General features: G+C 42.9%; 1 protein-coding gene across 1 annotated transcript in view; it reads left to right on the forward strand.

Moving 5' to 3' along the window:
• CHORDC1 (cysteine and histidine rich domain containing 1) overlaps positions 1-11,413 on the forward strand; it is a 38,472-nt gene extending 27,059 nt beyond the window's left edge. The window contains exons 8-11 of the mRNA XM_077298549.1: positions 1,570-1,675; positions 2,099-2,218; positions 5,018-5,080; positions 6,801-11,413. Coding sequence (XP_077154664.1) covers positions 1,570-1,675; positions 2,099-2,218; positions 5,018-5,080; positions 6,801-6,947 — 436 coding nt within the window. The 3' untranslated portion in view covers positions 6,948-11,413. The remainder of the gene's footprint in view (positions 1-1,569; positions 1,676-2,098; positions 2,219-5,017; positions 5,081-6,800) is intronic.
• The last annotated feature ends 6,270 nt before the right edge of the window (positions 11,414-17,683 follow it).

The raw sequence follows: 17,683 nt of genomic DNA on the forward strand, positions 1-17,683 counted from the left end.
TATGGTTTTTCAACCTTGTTTCATTATCTCCTACTGCTTTCTCACTAACTGAAGAGTTCAATGCCAGTCGGTGGGGTGTACACTGCAGAGGAGGAGCTAACTTTTTTATTTGCATAGTGTCAGCCTCCTAGTGGCAGCAGCATACACCCATGGTTCCTGTGTCCCCCAATGGAGGCTTCAAGAAACAGATTTTACGGTAAGCAACCAAAAATCCTGTTTTTTTCACTTTTTTTGCTATAAAAACGCATACATATGCATCCTATCATTTATCATTTTTTCCGCGAAAAAAAACGCATCGCGGTAAAAAAACCGCATGTTCATTAATTTTGCTGGCTTTTTTTCCGCGTTTTTCCCGCTATATAATGCATTGGGAAAGCTCCGGGGAAAAAAAAACGCGAAAAAAAACGCATGTGGTTTTTGTGCAGGAAATGTCCGGTTTTCTTCAGGAATTTTCTGCAAGAAATTCTTACGTGTGCACATACCCTTAATGTAGCAGAAAAATTAAAGAAAAAAGTTGTGACTCTCGGAAGGCGAGGAGTAAAAAAACAAATGGCTGCATCTCTCAAACAGGTTCTAATAATCATATTTATTTCTATGGCGCCAACATATTCGGCAGCACTTTCCAGTTACAGGGAACCCGTCGCCACCACCTTTTCACAAATGATCACACGGTCTCCTGACTCAAAAATACCATTGGCTTCGGTCCGGTGCTGTATATAAATGAGGCTGGACCGGTTTTTGGGCAGACAAAACGGACAGAGGAACTTTTTGTGTCCGGCGACAAACCGGACAGCGCCTGATCCGGTGTCGTCCAACTTGTCCTGTAATGGAAGCCTATGGCACCGGAATCTGTCAGTGATGGATTATTTATTTATTTTTTTTTCCACTAATTTCGCCGGATTATGCCTGACAGCCAAAAACGGATGTGTGAAAGAGGCCATACAGTGAGCTGCTGGAGGGTCCGAATTACCCTGGGGCACACACAATGGCCTGAGAATTTGAGGGGCCATTTGCAGGCTTCACAAGGAGTGCAGGGGCTTACCTCTATAATTTCCATATATTCCAGCATGGGCTATGGATATGAATTGCCTTTTAATTTAAAAAAAAATCCTATTCAGGGTATTTCCCTTGTCCATATCCACACAGTAGATGCACCATATTCCTCATCTGTGCAAAACCCCTTCGCGAGTACAGCGGCTGCATAGGAGGGTGCAGCAAAAGTTATGATGAGTTGTTAAAACTTTTTTTTTAAAAGGAACCGGTCATCTAATGTATAACCATCCGGGCTTCTCCCAGTCCCCATGTACACAATAGGGAGAGACCAGTCAGTCTAGGGATGTGAGACGAGGAGGCGTCACTTTGGGCTGACGAGCTTAGTCCTTGGCCAGCCTGGCTTAGTTTGTTCTCTCTAATATATCCCAGCATTTCCCTATACCCAGCTTCAATAACACAGCCAGACTTCTTCATCGGAAGACAAGTTCCCTAAAGTTTGTATTATAAGTGTCCATGTGCCCCGTCCACCCATTTTAACTTTTTTTCTTTTTTTTTTTTTTTTTTTTTTAAATTTAGGATGAAATATTGGAGCTGCTGCAAAAGGAAAACCTCCGACTTCAATACATTTTTGTCCCAGGAAGGATGTTTTAAGGGTACACATTTATGGATGAAGAAAGATGACGTAAGTGTAAAGTTACTCTCCTCAACATTGAAGTGGTGACACCAGAAAGGAAAAGTGGTGGAATTATGGAAGTCACAGGATGGATAGATAGGATAATGATAACAAATCTGGAAACAAATTTTTCAAAACATCGATTTATTCATTCTAGAGTATGAGCTGCGTGCAGAGATCCTCGCACTTTCATGGCTTGGCTGCTGCTATCAACCATTTTTTTTTTTTTATCCTCTGCATTTACATGGCTGGGCTGCTGTCAGCCATTTTTTCATCATCTGCAGATCACTTGCATGTCTCCAGCCTGTGATTTCTATCATTCCACCACTTTTCCTTGGGATTTTCAATGGTGAGGAGTGTGTTTAGGAAAACTGTTCTGTCTTTGATCTATCATAGAGCGGATTGTCTGATCTGTGTGATTGTGTATTGCAGGGTAAGAAGGTGGTTCCCTGCAGACACGACTGGCACCAGACCGGCAGCGGAGTCACCATCTCCATCTATGCGAAGAACTCCATTCCAGACCTGAGCCACGTAGAGGCCAATAGCACGATGGTAAGTGTGGACCCATGGTCCTGTCAGGCGGCGGGGCTTCATAGGAGACCCCTAGTTGTAGAATAGACTGCAGCACTAAAGTTTTGTGAAACTCGTTAAAGTCCCCTCTTTAAAATATGTAAAAAAAAAATAAATAAATTTGAAGTCGCTTCTCTTTTTTTCCCAAAACACAAATGGTGAAAATCTTTAAAAAAAAAACAATTTGGTATCTTGTATGTAATTGTCCGAGCTAGTAAAATTATACAAAAAATATGTATCCCATACAGTAAACTCAGAAGCAAGAAAACAAAAATGAAAAGGCAGAATTTTAATTTACCATATATACTCGAGTATAAGCCGACCCGAGTATAAGCCGAGGCACCTAATTTTGCCACAGAAAACTGGGTAAGCTTATTGTCTCGAGTATAAGCCGGGGTATGTGTTGTCACCTCATCCCTATCCCGGTATGTGTGGTTCCCCCCCGTCCTGTCCTGCTCTGTGTGGCTTACCCTGTTGTATGCATGGCTCCCCCAGTCCCCTCGTATGCATGGCTCCCTCGGTCCCATCCTCGTATGCATGCCTCCCCTGGTCCCATCTTGTATGCATGGCTCGGCTCCTCTCCCCTCCCATCCTTATATGCATGGCTCCCCTGTCCCATTTTGTATGCATGGCTCCCCCAGTCCCCTAATTGTATGCATGGCTCCCCGGCCCCCTCATTGTATGCATGGCTCCCTGGCCCCCTCATTGTATGCATGGCTCCTGGTCCCCTCATTGTATGCATGGCTCCCGGTCCCCTCATTGTATGCATGGCTCCCGGTCCCATCTTGTATGCATGGCTCCCGGTCCCATCTTGTATGCATGGCTCCCGGTCCCCTCATTGTATGCATGGCTCCCGGTCCCCTCATTGTATGCATGGCTTCCCTGTCCCCTCATTGTATGCATGGCTTCCCAGTCCCCTCATTGTATGCATGGCTCCCTGGTCCCCTCATTGTATGCATGGCTTCCCAGTCCCCTCATTGTATGCATGGCTCCCTGGTCCCCTCATTGTATGCATGGCTTCCCAGTCCCCTCATTGTATGCATGGCTCCCTGGTCCCCTCATTGTATGCATGGCTTCCCTGTCCCCTCATTGGATGCATGGCTTCCCAGTCCCCTCATTGTATGCATGGCTCCCTGGTCCCCTCATTGTATGCATGGCTTCCCTGTCCCCTCATTGTATGCATGGCTTCCCAGTCCCCTCATTGTATGCATGGCTTCCCAGTCCCCTCATTGTATGCATGGCTCCCTGGTCCCCTCATTGTATGCATGGCTCCCTGGTCCCCTCATTGTATGCATGGCTCCCTGGTCCCCTCATTGTATGCATGGCTCCCTGGTCCCCTCATTGTATGCATGGCTCCCTGGTCCCCTCATTGTATGCATGGCTCCCGGTCCCATCTTGTATGCATGGCTCCCGGTCCCATCTTGTATGCATGGCTCCCGGTCCCATCTTGTATGCATGGCTCCCGGTCCCCTCATTGTATGCATGGCTTGCCAGTCCCCTCATTGTATGCATGGCTTGCCAGTCCCCTCATTGTATGCATGGCTCCCGGTCCCCTCATTGTATGCATGGCTCCCGGTCCCCTCATTGTATGCATGGCTCCCGATCCCCTCATTGTATGCATGGCTCGGCTCCTCCCTCCCATCCTTATATGCATGGCTCCCCCAGTCCCATCCTTGTATGCATGGCTCCCCGTCATACTCGCCCTCCTCGCTCCGTCCCTGCAGCTCTGTTGTCCCGGCGCTGCAGCTTCTTCCTGTGCTGAGCGGTCACATGGTACTCCTCATTAAGGTCATGAATATGCGCTCCACGCCTATGGGAGTGGAGTCGCGTCCATATTCATGACCTTAATGAGCGGTACCACCTGACCGCTGAACACCGGAAGAGCCGGTGCCGGGACAGAGATGCAGCGATGGAGGGTGAGTATTGGTGTCTTCTGGAAGCCGGCGGCTGCATATGTCACTGTGGTACAGCCGCCGGCTCCCCCTCCGGATTTCTGGGACAATGATTTCAGCACAAAAAAGTGCTGAAAATCTCGGCTTTTACACTAGTATATACGGTAATTAAAAAATGTTAAATAAAAAAAATGCAAAATTGAATGAAAAATACAAGCCCTCCTACAATGCTATTAACAAAAAAAAATTGCCTCTTGGCAAGGAAGAATAAAAAAGGCCTTTTTTCCAAGGGGCTTATAAGGAGAGTCTCTGGAATGGCCGATACTCTTCATCCCTTCCCCACTGCTGGGATGTGACCACTGAGATCCACAACGTTCCTGAGACCCGGGACTCTGAAGAGACCTGTGTGAATGGAGCTGAGGTCAATCATGCGCACTGCGGCTTCATTCATTCATTTATTAATTCATTCATGATGAGACCACCAGAGACAGTAGGGCGCAGCCCCCGGGTGGTCTTCGGCACTCTCCTAAGCATAAATGGGGCAGCAGTGGGCACGATCGACCACCGATCCATTCACACAGGGCTGACACCGCAGTCAGGTGCCCAGTGCGACATTATTCACCTGGTGCAGAAGTTAGGGGGCCGCCCAACACTTTTTTTATATCCAATATTTAATACTGGTGGTGGAGCAGGAGCTGAGCGGTCCTGGGCCAGTACAACAGCTCCTTCAGGGCAGCAGCGGACATTTGTATTAGACTCCATACCAAGTGATATGAAGGCAACACCGCTATAAATGAAAATAAAGAGGCGAATTTGGGGTTAATAATACATCCAGTGAGCAGCCGATGCCCCTCATCTGTTATTGGAGTTGTCACATTTCTCTCCGTAGGTTAATATCCAGATCATCTTCGATGGTGAGAAGGAGTTTCAGCAGAACCTGCAGTTGTGGGGGGTGAGTACTACGGGGCGCGTACCATTCATTATGGGGTCAGACCCCCCATTGTGACCTTCCTGCAGGTGTCTGAGAGGACAGGACTGATCGTGTATATGGGGTCATATTGGCACGGATCGCCTCTGATGTGGGAACAGTGCCGGAATACTTCATCCTGTCCGAACTAGAAGAACTAATAAGTGTCCCCTGCGATTAGCAGCTTACTCACTACACACTGATACAAATAAAGCAGGCAATCTGTGTGAGGTCTAAGGGTATGTTCACAGTCACACGGGGCTTTTTTGCAGCTTTTTTTTCCTGTGGCAAAAACTTAGCACGTTACAGTACCAGCAACGTGAGCGAGATCTCACAAAGGACATGAACTGTTTTTTTTGTTGTTTTTTTTTTTTCTTTTAAAACATGTCAATTTTTTTTCCGCTTTTTTGCATCATTTCTCATTGGGAAATTTGGGAAATGTGTGAATATCTGTAGGACACTAAACAGAAGAGAAAAAGAATATTAAAAAAATGAAAACCCAACCACTCCCTTTTTTTTTTTTTTTTTATCTTAATCCCCTTGTTTTTCTTTTATCTTCTTCTCTCTGCTATAAAACGGAGTAATACATAAAGATCTGTGTCCCAGGACTCCTCGCTGCCATTTGTGAGGCTGTAACACAACCAGCTGCAGCAGGAGCCTCCCCCCTCTGCCCTGTCTGAAATAGCGCTCCCAGACAGAGGGTCTGATTCATTACTGCATTTGTGCTTTTTTATTTTTGCTAGTACGTGGCTGGGCAATATACTACGTGGCTGGGCAATATACAACATGGCTGGGCAATATACTATGTCGCTGAGCAATCTACTACGTCACTTGGCAAGATACTACGTGCGCTGTGCAATATACTACGTGGCTGAGCAATATGCTATGTGGACATGCATACTCTAGAATACCCGATGTGTTAGAATCGGGCCACCATCTAGTTAAAATGCAATAACGGGCGATCACAAGATCTTGTGCACCAATATGGTATCATTAAAAACTTCAGCTCGGCTCGCAAAAAATAAGCCCATGCCCAACGCGAGATCACGAAAAATGGAGACGCTACGGGTATGGAAAAATGGCGCAATTTGTTTTTTTGTTTGTTTTTTTTTTAGCAAAGTTTGGAATTTTCTTTCACCACTTGGATAAAAAATAACCTAGACACGTTTGGTGTCTATGAACTCGTAATGACCTGGAGAATCATAATGGCAGGTCAGTTTTAGCATTTAATGAACATAGCAAAAAGAACAACTGTGGAATTGCACTTTTTTTGCATATTCACCGCACTTGGATTTTTTTCCCCATTTTCCAGTACACGATATGTTGTCTTTCAAAAGTACAACTCGTTCCGCAAAAAACAAGCCCTCACCTGGCTGTGTTGATGGAAAACTAAAAAAGTTACGGCTCTGGGAAGAAGGGGAGCACAAAATGAAAAGGCAAAAACAAAACTACCTCTGGTCGTTAAGGGGTTAAAGAGGGAAAAAAAATAACCGGCAAATGATGAATCAGGCCCAGGTCCTGCCCAGATATTTCCTTTGTGTGCGGCTGTAAGACAACTGCCTGCAGCAGGAGCCTCCCCCCTCTGCTCTGTTTGCAGCCGGACACATAGATTAATTTCTGCCCCGATTATAAATAATTCTAGATATTTTGTTACGGTTTCTTGTGCGTCTCCTGTCACTAATAAGTCTGTTATTTTAACTTCTAGGTTATTGATGTGCAAAAAAGTTACGTGAACCTAATGGCAACCAAAGTGGAGGTGTTCATGAGAAAGGCCGAGCCGATGACGTGGGCCAGGTTGGATCTACCGCAGCCCGCGCCTCCACAGCAGACCAGCCCGGAGGCCCAGGAGTGACCCCGCCCAGACGGGAGGTCCTGCCCTGTAGTTTCAGTCATGTCACGGGATCGGGTCCCAAAGTAAAGACACGTTCCACATAGCCCGTTTATATTAGCTGGTTCAGTCCAGCATGAAAGCCTTCCATCCCATGTGACCAAAACTACGACGTTCGTCCTGCCAGATTCCTAATTTGATAGGTTGCAACGGTCCAATGCTCCTCTTTTTCCTTTGCAGCAGTTACACAAAATACTAGTAAAGGAGACTGAAGGATTGGAAATTGGTCCTTGAAACAGCGCCACTCTTGTCTGTGGTTGTGTCAGGTACTGCAGCCGCACTGTATTCATTTGAGCTGCAAGACCCGACACCTGGACTCCCCCTTCAATCTATTTCCGTTGACGATGCCGCTTCTTCTGTGTTCCACAGAGCGGATCACATACGTATTTACGCCAATTTATGGAATTAAAGATGTCGGAAAGTTTTCGTCTCTCTGGAAAGTTTGCACGTAATTTGGAGACTTTGTCTAATGCTGAAACCCCCAGCACAAACTAATACAGAGCTTTCTAGGAGTCCACGCGACACATCTTCATTTAATTCTTAGGTTTTATTATTGGACATTTGATAAATTCCATATCCGATTTTTTATTTTTTTTCTAAGTTGTTTCATGGCCATCAGGAATGTTCTTCTTCATCCATTACATGAGGTTTACTCTAATGGAAGTTTCCAAACCGTTTGGCCACATGGTGATGAGGTGCAGGATGAGTAATGTTGGATAGAGCTTGTAAAAACCATCAATTTTGCAATTTACTGCTGCTTAAAATTTTCAGCCGTTCATGAGATATTAACACTTTTGTTTACAGCATGTTGCCTTGGATACCGACCACCGTTGCTAGACTACAGAACATACACAGTGCTTACAAGCTCTTTTTTATATAGATATATATGGAGATAGATATAGAGATAGATAGATATTTGAGCTTGTAAACACTTGTTCTGAAGCTAGCCAGGATCGCTGGAGCAATTTGTTACCTTCTAATTTGCGGCCAGGTTCAGCACAGTGATTACAAGCCAGACAGCGGTGGTCGGTCTCCTAGACAACGAGCTGTAAACAAGTGTTAATATCTGAAGAACGGCTGCAAATTTTAAGAAGCAGAAATTTGCAAAATTGTTTGTTTTTACAACAACTATCCGTCAATGTCCATCTATGAAGATAAGAACTAGGAGACAGTGTGCAGAGCACTCAGGATCTCGTCAGATGACGACAGTCTTTGTAGAAGTCGTGTAAGCTCGCTGCCTCGATCATTTTATAGATCCACCATCTTTAGGACTTGCCCAAATCCCAGCTAATAATTGCGACTTCTGCTCCACTCCGACTTGCTCTTTCACTTTCAGCCATATCAACAAGATTTAGGTTGAGTCCTCATTAACGCGCCATCACCGCTCTCTGACTTTGCGGAATCTTGGCGCTCCCGGCTTTCACTGATCGATCACATTGTGGTGTGAGGGCGTCTGCTGGGGGCGTTCATGTTTGTTTCTCTTCCCCCTTTTTGATGCATTACATAACCATTAGTGATGAGCGAGTTAGAGCACACCCAAGATACTTTTATTAGCGCATGAGCATGCTCAGATAACACCTTATCCAAGTGCTCTCGCTCACCACTAATAACCATGACAGTCAGGATGCCGACATTATGGTTGAGATCTTCTGCGTGATGACAGAATACCAGAAGATCTGCGGCCGCTTTATTGTACATTTCAGTCCCGGAAAAGTGCCACAAAAACTCTGGAACGGCTGGAGGGGATTATTCCCAGATTCCTTTACGTTTTTCAGTTCTGTTCAGCCACACTGAACTTTGTATAAAGCTATATTTGTCACTTGCCATAAGTATGTTTTTTGTTTTTTTCCCGGTGTAAAAGCCGCTGTTCTTCTGAATCCGGTGATGATTTTCTTTTGTTCCTGCTCCTCTCCATTCCTGAGATCTGACCCCTTTATGAAGTATCCCCCTAGAGAGAAGAGTTGTGGACCACGCCCTCTTGGCTAACAAGCTTAGATTTACATACACTACCGTTCAAAAGTTTAGGGTCACCCAGACAATTTTGTGTTTTCCATGAAAACTCATACTTTTATTAATCAAGTGAGTTGCCAAAAGAATTGAAAATCTAGTCCAGACAATGACAAGGTTTGATAAAAAAAAAGATTTTTATTTGAAATAATAATTTTCTCCTTCAATCTTTGCTTTCGTCACAGAATGCTCCCTCTGCAGCAATTCCAGCATTGCAGACCTTTGGCATTCTAGCAGATAATTTGCTGTGGTAATCTGGAGACATTTCCCCCCATGCTTCCAGAAGCCCCTCCACTAGTTGGTTTGGCTTGATGGGCACTATTTTTGCACCATACGGTCAAGCTGCTCCCACAACAGCTCAATGGGGTTGAGATCTGGTGACTGCGCTGGCCACTCCATTATAGATAGATACCAGCTGCCTGCTTCTTCCCTAACTAGTTCTGGCATAATTTGGAGGTGTGCTTTGGGTCATTGTCCTGTTGTAGGATGAAATTGGCTCCAATCAAGCGCTGTCCACAGGGAATGGCATGGTGTTGCAAAATGGAGTGATAGCCTTCCTTATTCAAAATCCCTTTCAACTTGTACAAATCTCCCACTTTACCAGCACCAAAGCAACCCCAGACCATCACATTACCTCCACCATGCTTGACAGATGGCGTCACACACTCTTTTCACTGAAAAGAACACTGGAGTGAAGGTTGGTGGAAATCGGCCTCTATACACCTATGAAGATATTGCATTACAAACCAGACGTTTGCAGCTAGAATAGTCATTTACCACATTATCAATGTATAGAGTGAATTTCTGAATGTTAGCTTCAATTGAAAAAAACTGCTTTTCTTTGAAAACTGAGGACATTTCTAAGTGACCCTAAACTTTTGAACGGTAGTATACAGGGACAAAAGGGGCCATATCTCAGGAACAGAGAGGCACAGGAACAAAAGAAACGCAACTCCGGAGTCAGGAGAACAGCGGCATTTACACCAAAAATATTAATGGCAAGTGACGAGTCATCTCTAATATGTTGTATATATTTTCTATTTTTATATTGTGCCGTATATCGCCTGATCGTCGTTTTAGAGGTTGTGGAATAGCCGGCTCTGTATTCACTAGATCTAGGAAAGCAGTGGTGATCCCAGTGTTATCGAGTACCCTCTGCTAGTCCTCCATGCCTTCCTTGTGACCGGCCGTGTCATTGTAGGCTCATACAAGGTGTACGATTCCTCTTTATAGGGATGTTCCTCTGCATAAAAGTGGTGAGATCACTAAGATAAGCAGTCTGCGTATGTCCGGACGCCATAATCCTGAAAATCAAGGGGTCCCATTCTGGTATATGGAGCGATGCTGCAGTTTCCAGCACAGAAGGGAGCACCGCTGTGCAGAATGGGAGGTGGCGCTATACCGGGGCGGAAGTCATGCTCTTCTCCGGACTGGATAATATCTCAGACGTAGGACACCCACCAATAATTACGATCCTACGCCTTCTGACTTTCCCCTTAAACTAATGGCTCTGAAACCTGCTGTACCTCTATAAATCCTCTGGAAAATATAGGACCGAATTGACAATTGGATGTTAGCATTGCAGATTTTATGGCCCGTTTGTTGCATTTGTGCCTTTTTGTGTTTTTCATGTGTTTCATTTGCACCAGGTTTTTTTTTAAGTCTTATGTGTTTGCCTTTTTTTTTTTTTTCTTTTTTTTTATTCTGTTTTGTCTTTCCTATTTATTTTATTTTCCAGATGTTTTTCAGTTGATTCGTTAATTGTAAATTTTTAAAAAGTTGCAAGATTTTCCTGAAAATGTACTTCCATCCCCTCCAGGAGTGTTTTTTTTTCTAGTATATGGCTGCTACATTTGCTCTAAAACATTGTTGCAAAAAGGTTAGAGTTTTTTGCATAAAATTCATGAACCACATTTTAAAGAATTTTGGCCTAAGAAAATCGAATGAATACCCCAAGACGAAAAAAAAAGAAAAGGGACCTCAACAAAAGAGAAAATACATTAATAGCCTCAAAGAATAAAGTTAAACTATAAAGTAGAAATTAATGAATGTAAGAGAACTCTCTATGGGAGAGAAAGGTGGAAAGGAGTTATCTTGTTTTGCTGAAATTTGTACATAAATTCAGTGTTGAACCGGGGCCTAAATGACGTTTTCTGCTCTGCTACATCTGCCGTCTGGAAAAACTGAGGACAAGTCAACAATCATTTGATTCTCTTCTTAGGGGCAGACATCTCACTGGCCTTTTTGGACTGGATGTGGGGTCACCAGTGACTTGGGAAAGAAATGTGTTTTTTTTATACATTGGCTGTACATTATTGATCTGGCTCCTCCGTCATATGTTTTGAGTAGGAATTATGTTTTATTAAGAACCAATTCCATATACTGCTCCTCGCAAAACATAATAAAGATGTGGATTTACTCAACGACTTCTTTATATTCCATTATTTACATCTTTCCTGTACGCAGTGCTGTCTGATCATGTATTTATTTCAGTGTTGTAATACCAGACTTGGCCATTAGGCAAGAGTGGTGCTGGTTCCATTATTAGTGTATCATCAAGATGCCAACTACAAAACTTAAAATTTTTTATTGAAGTATTCTCAAGTTTTTCTCTTGAGCAGCTCACAGCTCTGCTGTCTCCTATTATGTCTTTGTTGGTTGGCTGGAGACAGGAGCTTCTTGAGTGACAATTCTGGTCAGGATCTGTTGGTTGGCTGGAGACAGGAGCTTCTTGAGTGACAATTCTGGTCAGGATCTCTATCCTGCTTCAGTACATTAATGCTCTATACTGTATCACTGTATTTACATATAGAGATGATGGTGCATTTGAAAAAAAAACACGTAGCTCAGGAAAGTGTGACTCCTGAGTAGGGAAACTGATACGGGGTGGGGATTGTGATTCTCCAGGACTGATAAAAGCCCCTGTCAGGAGCTGAGAGAGGGAAGTGAACAGCTAACTGCTCCATAGTAATCAATGGACTGGAATAAGCTGAAAGGTATGTTAGGAGTTAACCGGTATGTTAGGAGTTAACCCCTTTCCAGGAATTTGTATACTGTGCATACAATTGGCCAGGATATTGTGGTTGAGTTCCGTGGAAACAAGCTGTATACTATGTAAGCAAAATTCTCACAGCAAGAAAATGACAAACGAAAAAATAAGATTGCTATTGACTTTTCATATTCCAGTGATTTTTAAGACTTACCAGAAAAAAAAACCACATTGTACTTTGTTGGTGGTGAATTTAGGTTGATATTTTTATTACAAAAAAGTTTCCAGAAAAAGTGCTTTTAACCCCTTACCGACATATTAGTAAAGTATAGGCCGACTCCCTTACTTGATGAGAACTCAAAGGCGGAGCCCGCATCTTTCCTGGCAGGCAATGAATGATAGCCACTGATTAGATGCACTGAATTTATTAAGTGACATACCGCTTCTTGATTAATTCAGCTCACCTCTTTTCTACATCATTGTATGACACACCAGTCTAAATAAATCAAGGCTGAATCCTTTTAGACCCTGCCTACTGGCAGGGCCTAAAAGGCCACTGTGATTAACCCTTACTTCTTTCAATCACTTACATGCTGCAGTCACTATTGACCACAGCATGTGAAGGAGGGGGGGGGGGGGGAACAGCCAGGATCAGTACTGACCCTGCTTTTGGCTGTGGCCGCGGGAGCTCGGCCATCAGTTAAACAGAGCACCCGCAGTGGTATCACCGGGATCAACTCTTGTGCCTGCCTGATCATCAAGACCTTCACTTTTATCAATATGTGGGAACTGTCAGAAAGGTGTTAAAAGGAGTGTGATCTTACAGTCAGCACTCTATTGGTTCCACCCAGCTGACTATTTATTCATAACTTTGCAATGAGCACTTCTTCTATTTTTCCTCTTGAAATAGTCATGAAATAAGATCTTAAGTATATACAAAAACCTGTCAGGGGAGCTGACCAGTCCACTTTTACCACTCCGATTCCATTAAGAGCAGCCTTTAATAGTGTACCATAATTGGTAAATGATAAATTAAAATGAAAATGTACATTAACAATATTTATATTCCAAATAAAACAATTTCCCTTTGGATTCTAATACAATAAGTCACATTTTAATAATGCTGCAGTGGTTTCACCATATAATGTGCTATAGGTGCTTTAAGGTTGGGGAGAGGCTTAAGAATTACATAGCCTTTTGATGACAGGTCCGGAAACCCAACTATATTTAATGGTACTTATTTAAAAAAAACAAAACTATTTCTAATATACTTCAATTTAAAATTTCCCATCCTTCCCGTTCAACTCTTAAAAGGGAATCAGTTACCAGGTATTTGCCACCTAATCTCAGCATGATGTAGGGGCAGAGACCCTGATTCCAGTGATGACACTTACTGGGCTGCTTGGTATAGTTTTGATAATCTCCTGCTGATAAGTGATTTATCTCACTAGAGGACTAGTAAACCTACTGTCAGGTAGTCCAACCACACCCCCATCGCTCATTGGCTGCTTACTATGTATACACACACTGTGCTTGAGCAGGAGGCAGCCAATCAGCGGTATGGGCGGAGTTATACAGAACTCGGCATGGAGAGATCTGCAGCAGAGAAAATAGGCTGCTTACTGCAGTTTTGATAAATCCCTATCAGGGTTTCTGCCTCTACATAATGCTTCTCAGGTGAGATAGAAAGAAGTGCTGACGGATTCCCTTTAACTTTAGGTTTTTTTCCATCCAATGAGGTTTTTTTTTGTAATGGGCTAAAAATGTATTTTTTCAATTGGGTTTCATTAGAAATGTTGCATGTTTTGGCAACTGGTTCAGTCAGTGAGTTCGTTCTTGCCTTTGTTTTTACTAAAAGGTTCTAGTGCTCGATTAAATTTTTAATGAAACTCTATGGCAAAACTTATTTTTAAACTAAAAAAAAAACTTATGGAGACGTGTAGAGAAGGCGTGTCGGGCTCTTCTTAGAAGTCAGGCTAAACCTCATACTAAGTACAGTAGTTACTGTCGGTATACTCTCCCTACTTTTTATTCAACTGCAGTTTCCCATTAACATAAAGAAAAACTGCAGCTTCATCCCCCTCCCTTTGGCTTCTATTTACTGGATTTTACAGGACTGAGGCTATTTCTGTCAAAAAGGTAGCTGCAAACTTTTATATTTTGCAATATGATTTTAAAGATTTGCAAAAAATAAAAATAAACTAAAAACCCAGAAAACAATGTATTGTGGAGAGAACGTCAATTACAGCATGTAAAAGTTGTGAACAGTTAAGCAAGTTGAAGATGAAATGATCTCTAAAAGGGCTAAATTTAAAGATTAAACTTTTCCTTATGTATTTTAGGGCAAAAAAAAAGTTTACATTTTAAAAATTGCTAAAGTCTAGGCACCCAAAGGTTTGAGACCTTTAGGATGTTGTCCACTACTTTTACCTTATGATAGGTTATCAATATCTTATCGACCAGAGTCCGGCGCCCCTGACGATCAGCTGTTATTTTGGTGTTGGTGGCTGCCGGCAGGAAGTACTCACTTGTCTAGTTGCTGAGTCTACTTGGAATGGTCACCGCAGGGTACTACACATCTGCCTTCTATTCTATATCAAGCCCAGGCCAATAAAACTAGAGAGAACAGCTCGGCAAGTAAGACTTGCCACTAGTGGCCGCCGAAACCGGTAACAGCTGATCGGCAAGGGTGTCGGCCAATCAGACATTGATGACCTATCCTAAGGATAGATCACCAATGTAAAAGTAGTGGGCAACCTCTTTAATTAGCCTGTTAGGGTTATGGCTTGTTCACTATCATTGTTAGGGAAGGCCAGGTGATGCAAATTTCCCAGCGTTATAAAAATTCAGCCTCCTCTAACCTTGTGCCAAAAACCAGCAGCCATGAGATTTTTTCAGCAGCTGACTAGCATTCTGAAAGTGGGGGAGGCCCACAAAGCTGGAGAAGGCTATAAGAAGATAGCATAGTGTTATCAATTTTCCTTTCCCTCAGCTACAAAATGTAATCAGAAACGGCAGTTAAAAGAAATAGTGGAAGTAAATATAAGGCCTGGAAGACCAAGCAAAATTTCAGTGAGAGCTGCACCTAGGATTGCTAGAGAGGTTAATCAGAACGCCTGCTTGACTGCAAAAGATCTTCAGAAAGATTTGACAGACTCTGGAGTTGTGGTACATAGTTCTACTGTTCAGAGACACCTGCACAAATATGGCCTTCATGGATGAGTCATCAGAAGAAAACCTCTCCTGCGTCATCACCATAAAATTCAGTGTCAGAGGTATGGAAGTTTGCAAAAGAACATCTAAATAAGCCTGATGCATTTTGGAAACAAGTCCTTTGGACCGATGAGGTTAAAAATAGAACTCTTTGGTAGAGATAAGTGAACCCAAACTTGAGAGAGTATTTTTCAGCTCAAAAGTTCGGGTCCCCATTGTTTTCAATGGGGCTCAGGCTCTGGTTACAGGTCTGGTACCCGACTGAACTTTGAAATAAAGTTCAGGTCTTGTACTAGAACCCAAATTTCCATGGGTCCGTTTATCACTACTCATTGGCCACAATGATCAAAGGTATGTGGAGAAAAAGGCACAGAAATTCACAAAAAGAACATCTCGCCAACCATTAAGCATAGGGGTGGATCAGTCATGCTTTGAGGTTGTGTTGCCGCCAATGGCACGGAGAACATTTCACAGGCAGAGGGAACAATGGATTCAAAGAAATTGCAACAAATTCTTGATGAAAACAAAACAATCTGGTGAAAAGCTGAAGTTGAAAAGAGGATGGCTTCTACAAATGGATACTGATCCTAAACACACGTCAAAATCCACAATAGACGACCTCAAAAGGTGCAAGCTGAATGTCTTACAATGGCCCTCACAGTCTCCTGATCTGATCATCATTGAAAACCCACGACCCTTGAGGAAGCAACATTAACACGAAACGTGCATTAGGGAACACAACCGAGATACAGGCAGGAAAAACACAATGGGTAAATACCTTATAAGAAATTATTTTTGTTAACATGCCATGTGTAATTATAGGTCCTCTCTAAGCAAATGACTATTGGTAGACATTCATGATCACGGACTCATCATACTAGTACTAACTATATGTTATCCAATTGGACAACAGTGCGTCAATTAGTAAACGTAGGGGTCCTTCTTTCATGGATATATCTTTCATGGCTATACTTGTGTGCAAAAAAAGACAAATTTTCGGCCTGTTTAGCTATGATTAATATTACTGTATTATGACTCAATCCTTGACCCATATACCTTGGGATTCAATCTCTGATCTGTACATGTACCCACAATATCTTTGTTATTTTCTTAATTATGTCTGTATTTTACATCTAAAAAAAAAAAGTTAACTTTTTTTTTTTTTTTAGCAATATAGACTCCTAGTTCTCCTTATCTGGCATACTTTGATGAGTTGCTAATATCTGGGTGCATTATGTAAAAAATGTGAAACTGGTTTCTGTAGAATTATTCATGCAAGACGCCCACAGAACTGGAAGGATTTTCCAACGAAGAATGGATGAAAATCCCATAAACAAGAATTGAAAGACTTGTCTGGCTACAAAAGGCGTTTACAAGCTGTGATACTATCAAAAGGGGGCGCTACTAGGTACTAACTATGCAGGGTGCCCAAACCTTTGCATCGGCCCATTTTCCTTTTCGTAATTTTTTAAATGGAAAAAAAAATGTTTTTGCCTCAAATAAAGGAAATGTGTCATCTGTAACTTTAGGCCTTTTAGAGATCACTTCATCTTCAGCTTGCTTAATTGTTCACAATAACAGTAATTTTGACCAGGGGTGCCCACACTTTTACATGCCACTGTAAATTTCAGCAAACGTTTGCTCGGTTTTACAACCCCACAAAATGTCTGTGCCATTTAGGAATCCAGTTTACGGTTCTATAAAGCCCCCGGATTATAAGAAGTCGCATTATAGATGTTCCTCAAGGTTAGACTTTTCGCTTCACTATGATGCAACCTGAGGGATGAAAGCCAAAGTTTTGGGAACTAAATCCTTACCCATGGTACTGGAGCATGGCTATTAAAGGGGTTCTCCGGGCAAAAGGTGCTCTCTACATGGGGCTTGGGTTCTATAAAAACAAATCATCCTTGCCTTCTGTTACCCCTCTGGATCCAGTGTAGGCCTGCCTTGTGCTCTGTCGCAGCACTATAAGTGATGACTTCACAGTTCGACCAGTGATCGGCAGCAGCGGTCAGGTAATTTATACCGTGCATCATCAGAGAAACATCCAATGATGCGCGGTTCAAGTTACATGACTGCTGCAGCCGATTACAAGCAAGACGTGATTGCTTCCGGTGCTGGTGCGGTGCAGCGGCCACTGACTGCATGAGTTTGGCCACGGCAAGGCGTGCATGCAGTCTCACACTCATATTATGGTTCAGCCCCCATATTGTACCCATCACCAACATGTGATACGTCTGAGCAGATTGTTAAAAAGGAGGGAAATTCAATAAGTCTGGCGTTACCTAGGTCAGTCTTGATCAACATCCCGCCATTATAACATGGCACCTCTTAATGGATAAAGTTGGAGTACACTTGTATAATTTCCACCACTTTTTGGAGTAGAGTATGGAGAATCTGATAGGTCAATATTGACCACACCCCTCATTAAACCACACCCATATTATTTTTTTAAGTCAAGGGGGCGGGATAAAATCTACATAAAACAAAT

Source organism: Ranitomeya variabilis, chromosome 3 (assembly GCF_051348905.1).
Source record: "Ranitomeya variabilis isolate aRanVar5 chromosome 3, aRanVar5.hap1, whole genome shotgun sequence".
In the NCBI taxonomy this organism is placed as follows: domain Eukaryota; kingdom Metazoa; phylum Chordata; class Amphibia; order Anura; family Dendrobatidae; genus Ranitomeya; species Ranitomeya variabilis.